A 22,813-nucleotide genomic window follows, 5' to 3' on the forward strand; every position below is an offset into this window, starting at 1 on the left:
TTTTTTTGTTTTTTTTTTTTGAACAATACTTAAAGTGTAGTTAAAAATATTAATTTTTTTTACTTTGTTATCTTTAACTAAAGTTTTATGGGTATAGTGCTCTCTTTAACATTTCCCTGACCTCAGCGAGAATAGAACAAGTCGTCCGAGCCTAGTCTTACTAAGAGTTTGAATTGCTCCATAGGATAGTAGGGCAAATGAATCGCACTAGTGTGATTTGGCTAGCAGAATATATTCTATATTTTTCAACCAGGTCAACTAACGCCACCATCGCCACTATGGAAACTCAATTTCCTTAGTCCTTTTTCTATGTAACAAAGCCAAGCTGTTTCCGCCTTCCATCCCATGTTTCCTTGCTTGAGATTGCTTTTTATTAGCCCAGTCATGAACCACCCCGGTTGGAGCCATGGTCTACCCGGCAGTGCTTCATATCCTCCTTGCTCTTTGTCTAATCTTAGACTAAGGGTACCAAACCGGGCATCCTTCTTTGTTGCTTGAGAAACTAAAAGTATTTTGGCTTCAATAAGAAGTTATACATGTTGAAAATGTATTATATACCCACAAGCTCAAAGATGTGGTACAACTCTAAAAAATAACGTATTGTCCCAAATAACTTTAAAGAAATATTTTAGTTTATCTTAATTTTTTATTTGTGACGTAGCATATGTTTAGTTTTTACTATATGAAGGCGAGTTTTCTTAACACGGACTTAAAAATCATAACTTATTACAATATGAAATTTATTTTTATACATAATTAACCCATTTTTACTGTATCGCGGACGGGAGGGTGACAAAATGACAAATAATAGATAAGCAGCAGGTAAAGCCGTAAAGGCGGAGAAAATAGGGGTGTGATTTTCCCTCTTCCATTCCCACTTCTCTCTCTGCATGACTTGTTTAGCTGCAACAGTGATGCATGATGGGATGGCACGGCGATGCAACCATCTTCACTCACATGGTGGTTCACTAAATCAGAGCAATATCAGGTGAATAAATATCACTAAAAGCAAAACAAATTTCATGTTTTTCTTGGTTGTACGTAATTTGAACATATGTATCTGTACATTGGAGAGAAATAAAAGTTTTTACATTGGACTTCCCTTTCTGAATTCTAAAATCTCCAATACGTGCATCTGGAATCTGGATTTGCATTTGGCTGAAGGATTAGTGTGTTTGGGACAATTTTCGCGGGATCTCAAACTTTATCCTATATGCACTTCGCAATTCGGGTTTATTCAACCGGTTATAACTTAAGTTATTCTTCATTTTGATCAAACGGTTACTAATCAAATGTGTATGTTTTTCTTTTTTATTGAAATAAGATGTGTATTGAAGAAAAAATGGTGGTATGTTGACCAAAAAAACAAAAAACCAAGAGTAGTCTAGTGAGGAGGGGAGGCCCAAAATCGGAGGAACCCACAGACAGGCTCGTGGGATGTCAAGGCAGGGCTGATGATCAACTTGATTGATGAAGAGAAAGGATCTATGTGGGCCGGGTTAGCTGATTAATCCGGCCCCCACTCTCATATGTGCTTGTTCTTTAACTTGATACGAAGGAAATTGAAAGTGAGAGTGTGAATTTCAAAACATGGAGATGAATGGATGGCTGGATGGTGCAATTCTAGCAACTTGCGTTGAGGATGAGGACATTTAGGAGGCTTCTAGTCTTGTGCAAATTCAGGAAGCAACAGCTCAAAATTGTTCAAGAGTGGAGCAAAATGCTAATCGCGCAGATGCTGGCGAGGAATTTGAAACCACAGCAGATGCACATGCATGCATTTTACAAAGCGTTCTACGCAGCAAGAAGAGGTTTCAGAACGCGTAAGTTGTTGTGAGTAATCTATCTCGTTCAGTCGTTCAAGGTTGGATGGCTTTATCATTGCTCGTGTTGGCTGTAAGGCAGTGGTACGGTATCCATCAAGAAACTGAGGATTGGAACGTACGTGAGAAGTGCAGTCAAAAGTGTTAGCCTTATCAAAGCTATGTTTGGCACCAGTCATTTGTCCAGCACCTAAGTAAGATGTGTTTTTGGAGTTTTGTCGTGCAATTCCACAAGAATCTATGTGAGTTTCAATCTGTGAACTACTTACTATGTGATGGTGAACATCGATCATTAACGACACAATTTACTTAATTGCGGAAAGCCGTCTATTCGATTATCTTACATTGATTTATATGGTTTGGTTTTGGTTATAAGTTATATAACAATGCATTGTATTTAATTTAGTTGCAGAATAAAGAGAGATGGAAATCAAGCATATAACTCAACAACCTATTCAAATTCAATATCGAGGAACAAACGTACTCAACAAAAATTTCACATGCACATAACTAACAGTCTCCTGTTTAAATATCCACTAGTCACTACCTAGTCTGCGTTTTGTTTTCTAGAAATGCACTATATTGTAAAATTTGTAATTTTGATCTCTCACAATTATTGCCTCCTTAAATTTTCTTGTTATGTTATTTATCCGTTGGTTCAACAGTAAATTTGATCTCACATTTGTGGTTTTTTCCAAATATTTTGAATAAACATTAAGAATAACGTTATAAGCCATTTGAAGCAAAATGGGAAAATTCTGTGAGACGTTCGAAAATGAACGGGCAAAGGCCGAAGGCGTTAGGGGTGTATGAGTAAAATTGTTTGAATGGGTCAAGCATGTTGGTCAGTTTTTGTCCTTATAGTTGATGAAAGTTCATTGAATTCTTTTTGTCCAAATTTTAAAGTTTTGAAGTCACATTTATTAGTAGTTTAAAATAAAAAAATAAAAAAGATTTATGAAGAGTAATCTTCATAATTTTTGTAGAAGTTTATGACATCAATTCTGTGATTTCACAAAATATTTGGCACGAGTATTAAGAAAACGTAACATGAAATGTAAAAGTGGGTTTACCAGTTAATTGAAAAGAAAACTAATGAAAATGATTTGTAAATTTTAAGTTTTAATTAAAATGACAAAAAGATATTGTAAGTGAATAGTACTATAAGTGACTTTTTAAAGCAAAAATGTCATTTTAGTTAAAAATGAACAATATCGGAAATATTCGTTAAAACTCCCTTTCTTGAAACAATAAAAAAATTTGTGAACAACATTTAGGTTGGAACCACTTAATAATATTGTCTGGTTGGGTTCCATTTTACTCGTAAGTGAGGCTTCAAGTTCGATTTTCATCAAAAGCAAATTTAAACCACATTGTTACTAATCTATTATGAGATTAAATAAACTCCCATTTTGTAGATATTATCGTTTGTTTAAAAATAATAAAAAAAAACATTTAGTCTGGAACTTTATTTTATTTTTTTATTTCTATGAAATTCCGGAAAACCTCTTCCAGTTCCGTATCGCGCAAGGCCTGAGCTTGGCGCTTTAAACAAACACGGTTGCTGTCTGTGTGCATCTTAGCCGCCACTGCCACTGTGCCAGCATTTCGGGTTTTATAGAAAACTTCAATGACTCAGTAAGTTTGAAATTCAATTACTTAGGGTTCCTTGTTGATTTTCTGTCAATTGAATTCAACTGGGTCTTGCAATTTCCTTTGAGTTTCTGGGTGCGATTGTGATTAGTCTTGGGAATCTTAGTATTTCTTGGCTAGAATCATGGAATAATATGGAAATTCGTTTCTTTTAACTCGTGTAAATGTGTTGTTTCAGCTTCATCCTCCCAATGCTTTAAAATTAAAATTAAAATTAAAATTAAATCTGCTTAGATATTATTAGATAATATATGAATTCGGATTTGGGAATTCCACAGATAGTGATCATGTATAGGAGACTAGCAGCAGGAATGGATACTTAGGGTTCCATGAATTGAATTTATGTTGCGGTGGATTATAATTTGTTCTCAACTTGATGTAAATATTTGTTTATTGTAGTGAATCTGATGGTGCATCTGTAGGAACTTCTCTTGTAGATATGAGTCATCTTTTTGGACAGGATCATGATGATGATCAAAGGACTCGAAATTCTTGTAAAGATGGATCAAGTCTGGTCCAACCACATGAGCCGTATGTGGGTCAGGAATTCGACTCACAAGAAAGTGCGTTGGCATTTTATAATGCCTATGCCACACGTATGGGTTTCGTTACTCGTATGAACGATATGTATCGATCCAAACATGATGGAACCGTCATTGGGAGGACATTGGTATGCAACAAAGAGGGTTTCCGAAAGCCTGACAGGCGTGACAAGAAGACACTAAAGCCTCGGACTCAGACTAGGGTAGGTTGTAGGGCAATGCTGTCCATCAAGAAACTCAGTGTTGGGAACTGGGTTGTTAAATGGTTCGTTAAGGAGCACACTCATGCATTGACTCCCAATAAAGCTCCAAAAGGACTCATCGATGATCAAGTACTGGTAAGTTATCATGATCTTTTACAGTTTTTATTGACTTCAATTTGTTCTAAGAAATTTTTTTGTTTTGCGTCATGCATATGTTAATATTAGACTCGGAAACAATCTTATATCGGGGTACTGCAACTTAATTTTGTCAATTAAATGGGATTTTTGGTGGCTACAGAGCTCTTACTATATCTGCGCGACTGCACATGTTGCTCAATGACATATTTCTTAGGATTTTGTTTAAGAATTACATTAGTTAACAGGCCTAGAATCTGACATTACATCTTGTACCGCGTTAGTGTGACCTGAATTTCATTGATCTTATGCTTCTTTTCTTTTTCATTCTGTCATGTGTTTGTAGGACGATAAGACAAAGATTGCAGAGTTAACTAACGAGCTGTTCCTTGAGAGAAAGCGGTCTGCTGCACTTAGAGAAATAGTTGATCTTCTATTTAATCACATTGAGGAACATACGCAAGACCTGTCGAAGAAACTTCAGCATGTTGTTGACAATGTCAAGGAGCTTGAATCTGAAGGGAAAAATTGTCGTAGCCTCGGATAGGCCCGGCATTCTAATGTACGTTGAATATGTGCAGATTAGTTTTATAATTTTATTTCATTTTGCGGAAGAAGTATTACTTCGAAATCTTAAGTACGAGTTTAGCTGTGTTTTGTTACAATTAGCCAACCCTGTATATGAATGCTCGTATGGTTGTCACTTGGCACGAGTGTAGAATGTAGCATGCTAGAGTTCAGAGGCTAAGCCATAATTCTGTGCACTATGGGGGTGAAGTTATACCATTCATTCTGATCCAATTCCCGCCACTACCATTGTCATCGCCACCACCCCTGAAACTGGCGATACCGAAACTGGCGGTCATTAGGGGGAAAACTTCTTATGATCCCATCCTCCGGAGGCATAATTCAAGAAATTCAACATGTAAAAAGATGAGAGAAATTTGTTTATTTAGTAAGACAGTGCCTTTGTACATTTAGTAAGACAGGGCATACATTTATTTGCAAAAATTTAGTTGAGATTGGTCATCTTAGGATAAACGTGGATCTGGACCGGACAACCTACCGACGGATCAAGGGTGTTAAAACTTAAAAACACGAGTTTAGTACTAAATCTCCATCTTCCAGACTTGAGGTCGGTAGAACCATACCCAATTTAAAAGCATCCACAAAGAGACCTAAGCACACACCGGCTTTCCAGTAATTTACCATCATGACAAAAGACTTGAGCCTCCCACTTGATTGAGAGGGGGGCTTTCTATACATAAGCATACCAATACCTTCAATGGTGGCAACCACTACACCCGCAACCAGAACATCCCAATCCCCAGTCTGCCCAAGGATTGTAGCCAATGCATTTGCCGTGTAGAAACCCAAAAGAAGAAGAAATACTTTCATGGGAACTTTCTCCTAGCTAAATTCAGCTTCTCCAATAGCTGTCTTCCACCTGCAGTCACTATCCGACCCAATCGGGTGGCATTGAGATTAGAGTTGTTGCCATTGATGCCCTCTTGCCCACCGTTATCAGGAATCCCACCTGTGTCCAAGGCAAGGGCTATTCTCCACCGTTGTCTTGTTGACTGAAAACTGTGTCAGCATACCAAAAATAAGCATGTTAAGAAGGGCATCAACATATTCTCATGAAAGAAGAAGGCATCAGTATAACTCCTAAATACAGTTTGCAGGACTTTTATTTGACGACTGACGTGGATATATATTATTGTGAACTAAACCAAAAAGAAAAGGCCTGTTTGTATCAACTGTTGACTGCCAACAAAAAGTCCAAAATGACTGAAATCATTCTCTGTAAGTGGCCTAAGCAGAATCTATTTTGATCCATTCAAGGTCCATTACGTCTATGGTCAGTGGCCACAGGATGAGAGGCAAACCTGGTCTTAGTGAAGGCAGGATCTTGGAAGATCTGCAGCAAATTTGGGCATCATTCCACATAATAATTTTCTGGAGCTTGGAAATAGGTAGGGACACAGCAGAGCAAAAAGAGGAAATCCAAGAAAGAATGCTAGAACAACAGAAGCAGGTCTATGCAGCAAGGATGCATGCAACTCACGCTATTTAGAATGGTTCAGGGATTCCACTAATTATTAAGGTATTCATAGAAATAGGAGAAATGTCAAGTCATCCGTTCATATACAGATATAATGCAGTTGACTTTATTCTGTAAACAACAACAAAGCAGAATGAAAATGCAAAAGCTCAGTCAGATATAGCATAAAGGAAAACAAATTTTCAGTGACCTAAAAATACGTATACCGCCTTTGGGGGGAAGGGAAGGGCACAGACTTTATGCGAATGTTTGAAGTTTGGATCTTGAAAGTTGGTTCACTGCAACAGTTGTGGATCAGACAAGTTGCAGGAGTTGTATATGATCTTTCAGGGATTTGATTCTCTAGTGCTGGTGCAGTTCCCGTTCGAGAGGCCATGAACTAGAATGATGGAAAGAAGAGAAAATGAGATTGTTAGTACACAAGCCTTCAATTTGAACAGTAATGATGATCACTCAAAGGTTAAGGATTGTTAAGGTGGTTTAGGTGAGTTTGATTCTTATGTAGTTATGTAAACCATTCCGAATATGATGGTGGGGAGTGCAAAAACTGCAACATAAACACAAACCCATTTTGGAGAGTGAGGTGGAGCCTAATTGATTCCATGGCAAAGTTGATACTCAAACCAGAGTGAGTGAGGCTTGCTATATTTGATCAAATTGTTCATATCAATCATCCATTAACCAAATGAAATGAAGAAAAGAAAGCAAACTGCAAATGAATTTATTTAACAAGCCGAGTAATCTGACATCCAACGACCCTTTACTGGATGATGGATGACATGAAACATATTTAGTGAATCATAACAATAATCTCGCAGTCACAGGCTCACAGGCATAGTTTTGATCAGTGCATACTTATATTTGGATTTTCATATATAATTATTAATCAGATGGAAAAAGCAAGGATTTGTTGACAATGAAGCAAAATGAGGACGAGTGGCTGGAATACCACACCGTCATGCAAGACGTCATCAAAAGGAGTCGACTTGACAAGACCCTCTTCTTTGATCTCAGAGGAAATCACGACAACTTTGGCGTCCCACAGCTCGGCGGCTCCTTTGATTTCTTTTCAAAGTACAGCATTAGTGGCCACTTGGGCAGAAGTCGGAATGTCAACAGTGTCACTCTTCAGGTATTATTCCTCTCACTTTCAGACTTTCAGTGTCAGAGCTGCCTTATCGTTGTGTGCTAAGTTTACCTGACATTGAGTTCAACTTTAATTGTACGTTCCCAATTCCCATGCTTTGATTACAGATGCTACCATGCCCTCAAGTGTGTGTGAATTCAAAAGCTTTACACCTTTTATTTCCATCCAGACTGCTGATCGGAAGCATCTCTTTGTTGGAGTTGATAGCACAATGCCTGTTGGTTTACGAGGTCCGACTAATCTCTTTGCGCATCCAACTGATCAACTATTAGCACAACTGGATACGCACCTCTCACAGTGGGACTCTAGATCACAAGAACCATTAAGCAAGATTTCCTTCGGGCATTTTCCTCTATCATTCTCACAGTGGGACTCACAGTTCATGTCAACATCTTCAACCCATCACGATTATGAATGTCATGATATGGTCCCTTTATCTTACGGCACAGTTAGAGCCCTGGTGTTTTCTGTTTCTCCAATTGCATCAGTTACGACTAAGATCTATGACTCAAGACCTGGATTCTCAATCTGGTCTTTGAGGCACCCATGCACATGATTGGGGATAATAACTCCAGGGGAGATCATTTTGTTACTCCATGGAATCATAGAGCCTTTGAGGATCCAGTCCCTTACAGATACTGGTTGCAAATAGAATCAACAGACTTGATGGGCAGATCAACGTTATCTGATTTAAGGCCGTTTTCTGTTAATGGGCTTACTACTACGATTTCTTGGACTTGGAAGGAATTTATGGTCATGGGTTGTCAATGGGCTGCCTTGTATTACCCAATGCTCTGGTGTGCTGTATATTTCATACCCTCTGTTCTCCTTATTCCACAAGCTATCCTTATTTTCTCAGTTAAGACATTTCACTAACAAGAATAAGGGCTTTGTAAATGCTATACGATTGGTTTTTCAGCTCTGCAAGCTTCCCGTAGCATGGTTTGGTTTCTTAGGATACTTATTCTACCTTATATTATTCCCCTGGTTTATTGGGCAAGTTTTCACAGACGGAAAGGATGAAGGATACATGACCTATATGGGGTGGATAGTTAAATCTTTCAATCAAAACGGAAAACACGAGTACGTTGGATCGCCAGATGTTATGGTGGTGGTTCATCCACATCTCCTCTTTCTGGTTTTTCCTGCTCTTATGCTGACTGCGGCTTTGGCTACTGAAAACAAGTCTCCAGAGAACATTTTCTCTCGTTTACAGGGAAGAAAGAAGATGACTGCGGTCAAGAGGAAAGGAGATCTTTATGGTATGATTACTCAGGTAGCAGGAAATCAAATTTCCATGTTGGAAACCGGTGGATTCGGAATGTACTTTTAGTTCTTTGCTTGGCAGTTTGTTGGAAGCATTTTATGGTAAGGTTTCTTTCACTGCCCCATTTCTGCTTGACATACATGTCATAAATATGTGAATACTTTTCCAGACTTCTTAAGATAATGGAGGCAAGAGAAGTGTTTGGAACCTTGCAACACCATTCTGAAATGTTGCGGGGTCTCCAAACTAAATTCTTTTCTTCTGTCGTCCTGGGAACCGTTTTGAAGTAATTAGTATGAGGGAACAAATCAAGATGCATCTTGTGTTTTCTTTGTGATCGCATATTGTACTAATGTATGTTTTACTTTGGTTGCTATGTTTCGTTTGTCTCTGGATTGCAGAATTGCAGGACTCTCGTCAAAGCATATGAGATGAATACCGTTCTCCATTTTCCAGGATATAGCCTAACAATTCCACTACTGTTGGCTTATACTGCCTACAAAACCAGGAGTGTATAAATACCACATGCGCATTGCAGGAAGCGAAATTTGTCTCACATTTCTTCATGTTGTATCGGCATTCCTTGTTACTCGCTGGTAACCAGATTAGGGCGGAGTCATTCATGCAAACTTGGGTTTGGGTCAGGTGACGAAACAAAACAACTGGAAAATTGATGCTTTGAGCCTTAAACGTCTGCCATGGCAAATGCATTTGTACGTATGGGGTTGGAGACGACTTGTACCTGCGATTTGAGAAATTGTGTTGGGAAAGCAGGCAGCCCTAGGCCCCTACCTAGCTAATCTACACTACGCAAGGGATACTTTTGTTCTTTTTGTATCTTGCTTGCTACCGATGTGGGATTTGCAATTCATCTTTCTTTTGCATCTTGTATGTTACGTGAACCTGCTCAAGAATTAGCCTTGTCAATACTATTTGATACGTGAAGATTAGAGATTCTTGCACCGTCTGTTAATCTGAATTCAGTTACAACAAAGCCGATAAATCTGAATAGTCCTATATTTGGCTTTCACTTGCACAATGATAACAGAGAACAATGGAATTTAAAGAGTAGCAGCAGTGCCATTCATAGAAATTCAGGGAGGGGAATTGGGGCAAAAGGAAACCCGAAAGGGACATCGGTCGTTCATTTGCTTTCAAGATGAGAAAAAAGAGGAAGATAATTAGTACATAACTTATTCAACTTGTGCAGGTGCAGCAGGGTCCAATTCAATTACCAGTCCCCCCGCGACTAGTTTCCTCTTACAAGTTACAACCACCACCACCCACTTTTTTAAAGATTCCAACTTTGCTACAATTTTATCAGCAACTGATTAATGACATGAAAATTACAGGTCCAAGGCATTTGCATTTGCATGAATCAAGACAGCCACAGAAATGCTAGACAAACAACAGGAACTATATACAGCTCATGTTCCAATACACAAGCAAGACAGTCTCTTCCTCCGACCCTTGATATTTTCTGCATCCTCCTCGCACTGGCAATTCTAAAGGTAAGTAACCCTTCCCTCGCAACCCGCCACGCTATTTCTCCGCTGCAATCTGCCAGCCAAAGAGGCAAAACAAAGGCCTCCACAACCAATTAGGCCAATTTGCATAGGAAACAAGTTACCGGCGCTGTTGACACATCTGGCACACACTGGCCGGCCTGACATTTGCAAAGGTGCAATGTTCACAGGACCAGTGGCCTAAATCGTCAATGTTTCTACTGGAACTACTTGACCTGGATGTTGCAGCCTTGCCCCTCCCACCTCTTCCCTTACTTGAACCTCCCAAACTCTTTGAGCTTACTGTCCTGCTGCAGGTACCATGGGAATCCACGTCTGATAGACCATTCTCCAGAGCTCGAACTAAATTTTCAAAGTAGTTTCGAGTCACGCTGTTTTCATTGAAATTGAACCATAAATCAATAAACTGAAAAGCTATATCATTGTAACCCAAGTCAACTTATCCAATCAGAAAACTTTAGTGTAATATATTTAGTGGAACATAACCTGGTGATAAGCTCTTATTTATATAAATTTTACATCAAATTCACTTGTCTTTTCTTAGTTAGTTCCTTATATTTTTGAGCTATTTACTTTGTTTTTGTGTTTTGTAGGATTTGTCAAGTAAAGAAAAGAAAAATAGCACAAGTGGAATTTTAAGTAACAAATTCGTCAAAACTGCCTGTGCAGGTCAGCTGACTTTGGAAGCAAGTTGCGGACAGCTCAGAATGAATTAGAGAATGAGCCTTATATGCTTGGAAAGCTACGGATGTCTATTTTCTGGAGCATTTCGTGGATTGTTAATATCATTTTTCTAGAAGAAGTTATGGCCGTTTTAATACTGAAAGGTTTCCAAGAGGCTAAGCAGTTTGTAACTGACAAGAAAGCATTGAAAGCAATAAATCCAATAAATCTAGTAGCCAAAACTGATGCAATCAAGAACAAACCAGCTGACACCTATTCAAATATCAGAGGAAATGGAATTAAAGATGAGGATTAAGAGGGAGTAATTGGCATAAAGGCTACCCAAGGAGTTACAATTGTTTTACATTTCCTCTCACTTATTGTCATCACTAAATGGCTATTAGTGGGTGAGTTAAGGAGAAGAAAATGATGCAGCAAGAATTGGTTCAAAAGTAGCATTGGGGAAGGAAGGGAGGAGAAGCCTTAGTCGATTTCTTTCGGTTCTATTTTCTCAAACTCATGTCTATCTTCTGTTTTAACTTAAGGATTGTGTAACCAAATTTTTAGTAGTTAGGGGCTGTTTTGAAGCCCCAAATATGATTGCAAGTTTGTTATGACATTTCGTTTCAATTACTTTTATGAATGGATGAAAATTGGTTCACTACTTGTCTCATTGATGAATTCTTTATGTGTTTTCTACGGATGCATACTTAGTAAGCATATCTAGGATTCTAATGCCATGAATATATGTGTGTGCCTGCCCTTGTCAAATGAGGACCTACATATGTTCTAGAGTAGTACTTGTTAATTGCGATTAACATGTGAACCAATTTTTAGGATAAGTAAGACAACGCTAGTACTTACGATGCCTTGTGATGACTCAAACTCTTTTCGTTCTTAATGATTTCTACTTGTTAAATCTATGAACACACCATTCTAGATTGCATGTTAGGGACTAAGTTAAGTTAAAAACGCCATTCTCTTAACATACTACATAAGAAAGAGTAATAGGTTGAGTTCTAACATTGAGCCAACTTGAGCATCTTCATCCGGAAATAGAAGGAATTTGAATGAAACATAACATGTTTGCATGATTATTTGGTGGTGGATAGCAATTCCCCTAACTCGTTTTTCTTAATTTGTGAAATACTTAAAATCTGTTTTTGTCCTGTTTTAATTCGATTTAATTTAAATAGCAAATCAACTCCAAAAATCCCGAAAATTTGTATGAGTGTAGCTCTGTGTGTCTAGTATCTGCATATAAAATTTCATAGACTTTAGATAAGTGTAAGTTGGTCTAATAATTATTTTTCGGTGGCTGGTCAGTAGGGACAACAGCCCAATTTTTGTGACATTTTAAGTAGTTAGATAAAACAATCTTCTGCAGGAAAGACCCTTATTTTCATATGCTACAATTGACAAATCTTATTGTTAATAAGGAAAATTAATAGGACATTTGTGTGCTACTTTGTGGTGTGCTTTTAATTCTATCACCTGGTCAATCCGGCAAGTTTTGTGCGGAACTCATTGAAATCTTTTGATGGGTGATCATTGAGGTAAACTTGTAGCTCCTTTTCTGCACATTGATGAAGCCGTTCCAACCCAGACTCAGCTTCACCTGCGGAAACAGATATTAATGACAACAAAGCAACATGATGCATTGTCTATCTTCGAGCTTGAGAAAATGACATACCTTGCAAGTACTCAAAGAATTGTCTCTTGGCATGTTCATGCTCCGGTAAATAATATCCATAAGCATACGTCCATTTTAGTACTCGCCTACATTCAACTATCTGAAAATAGCGAAAATTTAATAAGAAAGAGCAATAGACTCCTTGGTAGAAAAGTGTGGTAACTTGTAGTATACCTGTAGCCAGGCCTCTGTAATGAACTTCAGCTGTGACTCAGGTTGGCACTGGATATCGCTCAGCTTCTCAAGCTACAATAACAACGACAGTATACATGACTTAAAAAAACTGAACAAAAAACAGTTGAAACTGAAGGATAAAATTGTATATATAGAAAATACACTGCACTAAGCATAAACCCAGGAACACAAACCACACAATTGATATCCACATCAATCAGCTATACCAGAATCACTAACCAAGAAAGCTGATGGTAAAAAGTTTTACTTACGTGCACAGTTTGCATCTGCTGCAAGTCTGCAAGTGCTTTCTGCCGGGACTGCAGTGAAGGGAAACGAAACAAAATTAGACATTAACATAAACTATTTAAGTATCATAGATTGTCATGAAAAACGTGTATTTTGAAATTATAGATACTGTTTATACCCCAAAAAATGAAGATAATAGAAACTGCTAAAGTATCAATTTACAAAATAAAAGGCATTTGCACGTGCACATAGAGCCTACGATAAATGTCAAGTAATTGACATTAATCCAAAGAATGCATCTGCTAAAGCATCAAGGAGATAAACGTTAAGTAAGCAAATAAGTCAAACAAAGCCACAAAACTTTTTTTATAAAAATCAAACAACTTTAATTTAACTAATTGACATTTCCAACAATGAGCAAACATCAATACTTCAGAAAACCGATCATAGCAAGCACAATAATTGTTTGTCAACAGTTTTATTGCCTATAAGTTTATAACAAGTGTTGAAATCATCAATGTAAAGGAAATATATAAATTCGTCTTCCGTACGTGTTCATGCAGAGTCACATTATGTACGTATGACTGTCTACTATCGAGGTAAAACATAGCCGAAAAAGTTAACTGAACCTGGTTCATTTGGAAATATGCCTTTTAGATAGTTAACGTCAGAACTATGAGCATACACGAGAACGTCAGAAAACTGATGTCTGAGTGACATCAGTTTTACAAAATTCTTAGGCAAACTAGGTACTTACCGATTGATTGGTTGCCCATCTTTCATAATAATGAGTGTACCTCTCCAGAGAGTTCTTGGCCATCTCTCTTCGCTTCTCTGACTCATCATACTGTATATAACAATATGATAAGAATCATATAATATGGCACAAACTGAGTTAATAGCTGGAGAAAATACGCGACCATCATAATAGAGATGCAAACTGCATTAACATACCACTCCCTCCTGATTGGTGTTTAAAATCGATTTTGAAAAGGCTTATGATCATGTCGAGTGGAGATTTTTAGACGAAGTTTTACAAAGAAAAGGCTTTGGCATTAGATGGAGAAAATGGGTGCAGGGATGTCTAAATTCTGCAAATTTCTCCGTTTTGATCAATGGGAGGCCTAGGGGAAAATTTCATGCTTCAAGAGGTTTGAGACAAGGCGACCCACTGTCACCTTTTCTTTTTACCTTAGTAGTGGACGTCTTGAGTAGATTAATGGAGAAGGCTCAAGAAAATCTGCTGATCAAAGGTTTAGGCATTGGGCAAGAAAGGGTGGAGATCTCTCATCTTCAATTTGCTGATGATACTATTTTCTTCTTGGCGGATGATGAGGAAGTTTGGAACAATTTATTAGAGGTGCTCAATTTATTTTGTACTGTTTCAGGGTTGAAAATCAACAAAACGAAGTGTTCTTTGGCTGGAATAAACTCAGATTGTGAGAAATTAAAAAGGTTGGCAGATTCTTGGGGTTGTGAGGTGGGTAGTTGGCCAATAAAGTATTTGGGTCTCCCTCTTGGGGGTAGGCCAAGAGCACTTATGTTTTGGGATCCAGTGGTAGAAAAAATGGAAAAAAGACTTCAAAATTGGAAGAAGGCCTTCTTATCTAGAGGAGGCAGATTAACTTTGATTCAATCTGTTTTGGGAAGCTTGCCAATCTACTACATGTCCTTGTTCAAAATTCCTTGCGGGGTGATTGGACGCCTAGAAAAACTAATGAAAGGATTTCTTTGGGAGGGGGTGGAGGAAGGAAAGAAAAACCACCTGGTGAAATGGGAGATAGTTATTAAAAGTAAGGAGGAAGGGGGTTTAGGAGTAGGGAATTTGGGAAATCAGAATGAAGCGTTATTGGCTAAGTGGTTGTGGAGATTCCCAAAGGAACCAAATTCTCTCTGGCACAAGGTGATAAGAAGCAAGTATGGGCTGCAGGATAATGGGTGGAATGCAAATCCTCCATTGCGGGGTTCAAGTCGAAGCCCCTGGAAAGATATTTCGTGTGGTCTCCAATCATTTCTACAATGTTGCAAGTTTGAGGTGGGCAATGGGGAGAGGGTGAGGTGTTGGGAGGATGGTTGGTTGGAAGGGGGACCATTGAAAGAACAATTTCCTAGATTATTCTTGCTATCGAGAATGCACAACCAGAACATCGCAAGTTTTGTGGATCTTTCTATCAATTCTTTGAGCTGGAATTTTGATTTCAGGAGAAATTTGAACGAGGTGGAGATAGAAGAGGCGGCTAGATTATTACAGAAAGTGGAAAATGTTCGCTTGTCTCAATCAAGAGCGGATGATAGAAGGTGGAAACTGGAATTATCAGGATTGTTCACTTGCAAATCCTATCGCTCTTTCTTGAGCAACAATGGGATTGTGCAACATTTTCCACCCTCTTCACAGATTTGGAAATCAAAAGTTCCTCCGAAGGTCAAAGTTCTTGTGTGGCTAGTGGCTATTGGGAGGCTCAACACTTGTGATCAAATTCAAAGGAGAAGTCCTTTTATTTGCATCTCTCCCCATTGGTGCAGTTTGTGTAAAGCAAAGGAGGAAAGTGTTAACCACATTTTTCTTCATTGTTCTTACACGATTCAACTGTGGTGGAAATTGTTTCAGGAGGTTAGAGTAAGTTGGGTCATCCCAAAGGGTTGTTTCGAGCTTCTAAGCACTAATTTTGAGGCTCTAGGAATTGGGAGGAAAGCTAAAGTTTTGTGGGGTTGTCTGGTGTCGGCAGTTTTTTGGAACATTTGGTTGGAGCGTAACAAAAGAATTTTTGAGGATTATACTGGTGTGGGGGTAGCAGATCTGTGGGGAAGAGTAAGATATTGGGCAGCCTTCTGGGCTTCAGTTTCAAATGAATTTAAGAATTACTCTCTTTCTCACATACTGTGGGCTATGTTAGCAGTTGTAAAATGATTTTGGTTGAGGTTGTCCTACTTGTAATCTGATCCTCTGGAGAGATTTTCTTGTTCTGTTCTTGGTGGATTTCTTATCCACTTCTGTGTATTACACTTTTCTTTTTTAATAAACTGTTATAGTTTCTTCTCAAAAAACAAAAAAAAAAAAAAAAAAAAAAAAAACATACCACTCCCTCCTGCTTTGCTGTCTCATAACGGTTACATGCATAAAAGCCACCTGTCCTTTCACCATGATCCAACCATGCACCGAGGCAAAGCCTGAAAGCATGTAATGCACTACACGTATCAGTGTTCTAGAAATATTTTGTTTTTTTTTCCCTCTTTTTGAGCAGATAGTGTTCGAACAAGATACATGATGACATGAAATCCAGCTTTGACATAAGTAAGTAACGCCTTTGTAAAAACCTAGAAAAGGAGCGCAAGATAATAAATTACTTTTCAGATGATTACGGTGCACAGGAATCAAAATGCAATAGGTAGTGTTACTAAAATGCTTACCAGAAAAACTCGAATTTACAAGGTGGTAACATAAGAAATGCCTTTGTAGAAAACTAGAAAAGGAGCGCAAGATAATAAATCACTTTTCAGATGATTACAATGCACAGGAATCAAAATTCAATAGGTAGTGTTACTAAAATGCTTACCAGCAAAACTCAAATTTACAAGGTGGTGTGCAAGTGATATGCATACAGCCTTGGTTTTTCTCAATCGGCCGTTTGCACTTTGGGCAGGGCTTGGAATTAGCCAATATCCTGAAATCCATCAACAATATAACTTAGTACTTTGGGCTAAAAACAATATAAAAAAAATATTTGGTAAGGCCACTGTTTCTGCTGTACTGGAGTTATACATGATGGTAAATAACCAGGACCTATTGATGACATGCGTACCTGAGAGGGATAGGCCCTCAAAGAATTTTAAGTTATTGAGAATGGTATCAGGGTTTGTGAATTATTCATTCGATCATTCAAAACAAAGAAAAATTTGTAGACTTAAGTCTTCATTTAATCCATCCCTGATGTAAACCCAGATTGCCTATCTTTCTGCGGCTATTCCATCAAAATAGTTTGAACTAGGAAATGGAATAAGCACATTTTTGGCCACACTATAAGCTTAACACCCAAACATTGAGAAATTTTACTCCAATATTTTAGGAAATCATCAAAAATTCAGCTCCCAACTTATAAAGTCCACACTATGGTGGCCATTACGGAACTTTTCTTTTGGCTGGCACCATCCCACACTTCAACATTGGCATTTGCGCACTACCTAGCTACAGGATTGTTCGTTGCAATATGATATCAAAGCGTATATCCAGGATAACATGGCTAGACAGGTCATGCAATTATTATGGTAGGGACTGGCCATGCTTTCATCAAACATTATTTGGCATCAGAACATAGATTATTTTCCCATCATCCTATGGGACATGGAGTAGTCCAATCTTCACATCTGATCACTGTTCTCCTAATTTAATGTACCATTCCGCCAATAACTAATGTCTTACGTACCAATTCATATTTTCAGATTCTGCACTATTCTTCATTATCCATTTTGACACAGTGCCGCAATCAACTGGACGGTGAGCTTCCTCAGTACACTGCAAGGTCAAATTCACAAGATGTAAATGCCATGAGCACCTATGAAGAACAGGATAACTTCGTATGAAGCACCAAGTGATACTGTACAATGTTTATGGGCTCATATGCAACACAAAACAAAGCATAAATATAAAAAGCTAAAAAAAAAGGAAAAAAAAAAAAAAAAAGCCACATCATATATCATTTCAACACAATCATATTCTGATTTTTGGAGATTTCTCACATAGCCGCATCTTATCATAACTTCATCCCGCACGCCATACAAAATGCACATACATGCAATTTTCAATGAAGATAAAAATTATATGCGAAGAATTCAAAGAGACTCACGCTCCAGCAAAAGCTATATGAACAGCGGCAGGTAACATCATAGCTTCCACCACCAACAATAAAATCTATAGCATAATCACAGCCTGGAGCAGGACACCATTTTGTCTACAGAGAAACATCCATGAAATAAAATGGTCAACAAAATGTTGAATGAAGGCTAGTAAAAAACAACATTCAAATACAAAATATATGTTTAAAACCTTACAGAGAATTCACAAGGTCATGCATTACCTTGCTCTAGTTGTACGGAACAACTAGGGTAAGGTAATGAAAAACATAAATATTTTTCTGTAATCATCTTATCAGATATGAAGCAATCTTTAAGTTTACTTCTAAGTTGCCACTGCAAGACCATTCTCACCCATATACTGTTACCTATGATGCCACCAATTCAGTTGTGTGTCTAGTTTACATAAAAACACAAGTACCGAATAGGAGATGCTCTTTAATGCTACACTATCAACTTGCAAACTAGAATGGTTCTACTTGTTTTTAATCACTATAACCATAAATTAATTAAGCGTTTGGCAAGTAAGAAGATATAAGGACTAAGGTTTTGCATTTACTTTGGGAGAATAGACAAATCGCTGATCATTGTGATCAAGGATCCAATCCTGGGATTACCTTCCTATTGTCTTCAACATAAGATCTAATAAAGTAGCGAGAATATTTCTCCTTCTCTTCATAGGAAGCCAAATCATTAATCATATCTTGGCAAACAACGGCACTACAAGATGGATCCGGACAGCGCAACATCAAACATCCAGGGCCATCATTAATGGCTGTGCTAATATAGCCTACAAGACATGGAAAATTATAAAAGAACGTCTTACAGAACTCAAAATTCATTTGGAAACATAAAAACAAGATGAAAAAATGATATATATTTGTAAACTTCAGATTTCTGGATATTAGATGACAGAGACATAAAAATCAATACAAAAATTGTATAAGTAGTACAAGAAACAGAACTACAACGCATATAACACATCGCATTATCAACACTCATGTTATTTATACATAATATGTGTGTGCGCGTATAGGTCCTAGAAAATGCTATATATGATGGGAAAATAAATCCCACTAATTGATGACAAAAGGAGGACCAGTCTTCACTTTTAAGTGCTACCGTAAAATCATCAACACGGGGTCTTGCACAAATACATGAGATGAGATCCACATGTATTGAGGACCCTATAAACAAAAGTTTGACTAGGACATACTTTTCTTATATTACAGCATTTTTTTTATAAATGCATCCCTGGCGATAATAGAAAAGTGAAAAAATCATGCCACACTACACTAAAAGTTCAACTTTTCCATGGAAGAAAAAAGACAAATATATGACATTGTATCAAACCTGCCCAGCATGAGGAACAGAAAGGATGACCACAAGCTGCAGCATGCATCTTATCACGAGGATAGGTCTCAAAACAAATCCCACAATTAAGCTGTTAAACAAAAGACCATGTTATCAAAGTTGTTAGCCATATATACCAGTCTAAGGCAGAAAAAACTTTGAAGCAAAAAAAGGCTGAAACTTGATGACATCTGAAAGCATGGACAGCTTACTTCACTAGCATTAGGATATTCAACAACTGGTTTCTCTGGCAAGCCAACAGCCCTGCGAACCCTTTCTTCATCTGCAAACCACTCATCGTGTACTTTACTGACACTCCTGTGAGTATAAAGGAAGTATACATTCTTTAGAAAATCCAGAAAAACAATGCACCGTGGTATAAAACTTATCAAATAAATGCATGGCAAAACAAATTGGAAAACAATGCACCATGGTATAAAACTATCAAATAATTGCATCATATACAAATTGGGGAAGGTATAGTGGAAATTATCTGACAAACTAAACTAGGGTCACATAACCCAGGTACCCATTACCAAGAGTGAAGGCAATCCATGTCAGCATGTAAAGAAATTAGCAAAATAAGCGAAGAAAAGAAATATTGGAGACAACAATTTACCAATTATAGTAGCGGAGCAGTATACTAGCTGCAACTTTTGGAATAGAGAGCACTGTAGATATCCTCATAATATCCTCCTCTTGATGCCGACGAATGTCAGCTTCTGTCAAAACATTGTAGTTTTGCTGCAATAAAAAAAAAACGAAATTACAACAATAATAGGAGCCACAACTAAGCAATAAACTTATTTTTGCCTACAGACAAGCATCGAAGTGTGCTTCAGTAAATACACATTGAGAAAATAAAGCAAAGATATCACAGAATAGTAGAGTTCATTAAAAATTTCCAAAGGTTAGAAACGCATGTAGCAAAACCACTAACAAATTTCATGTACAATAACTATAAGGTGCAAAACTTCAATTAGTATGTATCTTAAACTAAAAGACTTTCCCATCTTTAGACACAACAATGAGAGCACGCAACATTCTGCGATATGCATCATATTTTAACTTTACTTTTTCCGAGATCCAAATGCTTCAAGAGAAAGGCTACCACATCCATGGAGTTCACCGAAACAGTGCAAGCTCCAAAGGAGCCACAAAGATGAAAAAAACCAATTACTTCAACCATGGTCAGCTACCGATCAAATAAATACCAAATTTCTCCAAACATAATTGGCATTGTCCACCACCAAAAGTCCCCTACGAGAAGAAGAGGGGGGAACCCGAGGCCCGAACAAAAAAAAAAAAAAAAAAAAACAAAACAAAACAAATCAAGTAAACAAAAGAAAAAGGCACCCGATAGAATTATCCCACAATCTATGCAAACTCTTTTTTTGTTAAGAATAGCAGCACCTATGGAAATCCTTCCTTAGTAACTCTAGCCTAACTAACCCAAATATCAAATCAAGGAATATTAACATTATAACGAAGCTATAATTCTAGCAGAATCAACATTTCCACCATAAGTAAAGCCTCAGACTTTTTAAGGCATTACCACAACACGAACTAAATTTACATTTCGGATAAATCAATGAAACCTAAGATCAAAATCAGCAACACTAACATTACCACAACGCCGAATACAACAAAAAGAATAAAATTGATGAGTAGACCCAACATAAAATTAAGCACATTTAACATTTGGACATGTACTAAAGGGCTCAACTTTCAAAACCCAGAAGAAAAATAAGATAAAAAATCAATTAACCAAAACCATTTCGAAGAAACTAAAAGAGAAGATATGAAATTGTGATAATTGAAGAGAAAAGCCACCTGGTAACGATGCGAGGCGACATCATTGGAATCGTCGGAGTCGTTGTCGATGAACTCGTAATCTGCAACTCCAGCGTCGTCGCTGTCCATAGCGGCAGCTGCGTCATCATCGCCGCCACTGTAGAAATCGTCGTCGTCATCGTTGGCGTCGAGCATGTCGCACTCTTCGTCCGAATCCATTTCTTGGTTTTCTGATGAAAAGGATCAAAACCCTAACTGGGATCAATCCTAATTTGCATAGAACAGGGGAGTTGGGGGTGATTAGAGAAAGAGAGAGGGAGTGGCAGAAATGGAAATCAAAGGAGAAGGGTGGATGAAAGGGGGAAAGAGAATGTGAGCGTGTTCTGTGGTTGATTGGTTGATTGAAGAAAAGGGAAAGGAGAAAGGAGAAAGGATTCGGAGGAAATGGAAATCGAGAGGAAAATATTGCTTTTCATGATGACTGGGTTAGGAGGAAAAATAAATGTCACATTTTTCTTTTCTTTTTTATTTTGAAACTACAAAAGATAAATCAAATCACCATGCATTATTTTCTTATGTAAATTCTCTCTTATACTGTCATTTATTATTGTATTATACGACGAGCTTTTAAGTTCGATTGTCGTGTGGATAACAAATTTGATGCTAATAAATTATCTCATATTTTGATATAAACATATATCATTGTATTAAAAAGAAAAATGTCATCTTCTTTTAAGAAGTTTTAACAAAATATTCTGATACTGTTCACTTTATAGTATATTACAATGTTTAGAGGTTTCAATAATGTCAGTGACTAGAAGTTGTCAATAAGAGGGAGGCGCTTGGTCGTATTACAATAAATCGAGCAAACACAATACAGTCAAATTAATTGGTTTATGAACTACAATTTCATCTGCCATAAAGAAGACGAGTTCTTCACATTTTGAATAATGGAATTTATGTTTATGTGCTTGGTGTGACATCCCACATCACCCAGGGGAGTGATCCTTATATGTATATTTTCATATCTACCTAGCACGAGGCCTTTTGGGAGCTCACTGGCTTCGGGTTCCGTAGGAACTCCGAAGTTAAGCGAGAAAGGGGCTAGAGCAATCCCATGATGGGTGACCCACTGGGAAGTTGCTCGTGAGTTTCCAAAAACAAAACCGTGAGGGAATGGTAAACCCAAAGCGGACAATATCGTGCTACGGTGGTGGAGCGGACCCGGGAAGTGATCCGCCCCGGGACGGAATGTGACAATTGGTATCAGAGCCTAACCTTGGCCGTGATGTGCCGATGAGGACGTCGGGCCCCTAATGGGGTGGATTGTGACATCCCACATCACCCAGGGGAATGATCCTTATATGTATATTCCCATCCCTACCTAGCACGAGGCCTTTTGGGAGCTCACTGGCTTCGGGTTCCATAGGAACTCCGAAGTTAAGCGAGAAGGGGGCTAGAGCAATCCCATGATGGGTGACCCACTGGGAAGTTGCTCGTGAGTTCCCAAAAACAAAACCGTGAGGGAATGGTAAGCCCAAAGCGGACAATATCGTGCTACGGTGGTGGAGCGGGCCCGGGAAGTGATCTGCCCCGGGCCGGGATGTGACACTTGGACATATAGTAAGCGGGGTAGAATTCTCTCCTTTTTTTAGTCTTATCCCTTTCTTTTTTATTC

The 22,813-nt window shown here is 38.0% G+C and overlaps 2 protein-coding genes and 1 pseudogene across 4 annotated transcripts; 2 read left to right on the forward strand and 1 right to left on the reverse strand.

The window, feature by feature from the left end:
* The first annotated feature begins 3,322 nt into the window (after nucleotides 1-3,322).
* LOC137723772 (protein FAR1-RELATED SEQUENCE 7-like) lies at nucleotides 3,323-4,993 on the forward strand. 3 transcript variants are annotated; one of them, XM_068462962.1, is made up of 3 exons: nucleotides 3,323-3,461; nucleotides 3,876-4,356; nucleotides 4,703-4,993. In XM_068462962.1, the coding sequence occupies exons 1-3, from the start codon at nucleotides 3,454-3,456 to the stop codon at nucleotides 4,901-4,903; spliced, it is 690 nt and encodes a 229-aa protein (XP_068319063.1). In that variant the 5' UTR covers nucleotides 3,323-3,453; the 3' UTR covers nucleotides 4,904-4,993. The 3 variants fall into 3 exon arrangements, with proteins under 3 accessions (XP_068319063.1, XP_068319065.1, XP_068319066.1); XM_068462964.1 differs by having other exon boundaries at nucleotides 3,349-3,461; nucleotides 3,899-4,356; XM_068462965.1 differs by having other exon boundaries at nucleotides 3,351-3,461; nucleotides 3,914-4,356.
* A 1,221-nt stretch (nucleotides 4,994-6,214) lies between these two features.
* Nucleotides 6,215-9,586, forward strand: LOC137722234 (putative metallophosphoesterase At3g03305; annotated as a pseudogene).
* A 392-nt stretch (nucleotides 9,587-9,978) lies between these two features.
* On the reverse strand, nucleotides 9,979-21,621 carry LOC137722265 (probable E3 ubiquitin-protein ligase ARI8). Its single transcript, XM_068461232.1, has 15 exons — nucleotides 21,175-21,621; nucleotides 19,961-20,085; nucleotides 19,554-19,659; nucleotides 19,342-19,432; nucleotides 18,606-18,778; nucleotides 17,982-18,086; nucleotides 17,562-17,650; nucleotides 16,695-16,802; nucleotides 16,218-16,308; nucleotides 13,898-13,987; nucleotides 13,164-13,211; nucleotides 12,892-12,963; nucleotides 12,718-12,817; nucleotides 12,519-12,642; nucleotides 9,979-10,732 (listed from the first exon to the last, which is right to left on the reverse strand). The coding sequence occupies exons 1-15, from the start codon at nucleotides 21,352-21,354 to the stop codon at nucleotides 10,462-10,464; spliced, it is 1,773 nt and encodes a 590-aa protein (XP_068317333.1). The 5' UTR covers nucleotides 21,355-21,621; the 3' UTR covers nucleotides 9,979-10,461.
* Between the last annotated feature and the right edge of the window lie 1,192 nt (nucleotides 21,622-22,813).

The sequence above is a fragment of the Pyrus communis genome, chromosome 17 (assembly GCF_963583255.1).
Source record: "Pyrus communis chromosome 17, drPyrComm1.1, whole genome shotgun sequence".
Lineage (NCBI taxonomy): Eukaryota > Viridiplantae > Streptophyta > Magnoliopsida > Rosales > Rosaceae > Pyrus > Pyrus communis.

Coding starts and splice junctions, on each gene's coding strand:
- LOC137723772 (XM_068462962.1), top strand. Junction 4,357..4,702: donor TCATCGATGATCAAGTACTG/GTAAGTTATCAT, acceptor ATGTGTTTGTAG/GACGATAAGACAAAGATTGC.
- LOC137722265 (XM_068461232.1), bottom strand. CDS start 21,354: ATGGATTCGGACGAAGAGTGCGACATGCTCGACGCCAACGATGACGAC. Junction 17,651..17,981: donor CATATAGCTTTTGCTGGAGC/GTGAGTCTCTTT, acceptor TTGACCTTGCAG/TGTACTGAGGAAGCTCACCG. Junction 13,212..13,897: donor GATGGGCAACCAATCAATCG/GTAAGTACCTAG, acceptor CCTTCACTGCAG/TCCCGGCAGAAAGCACTTGC.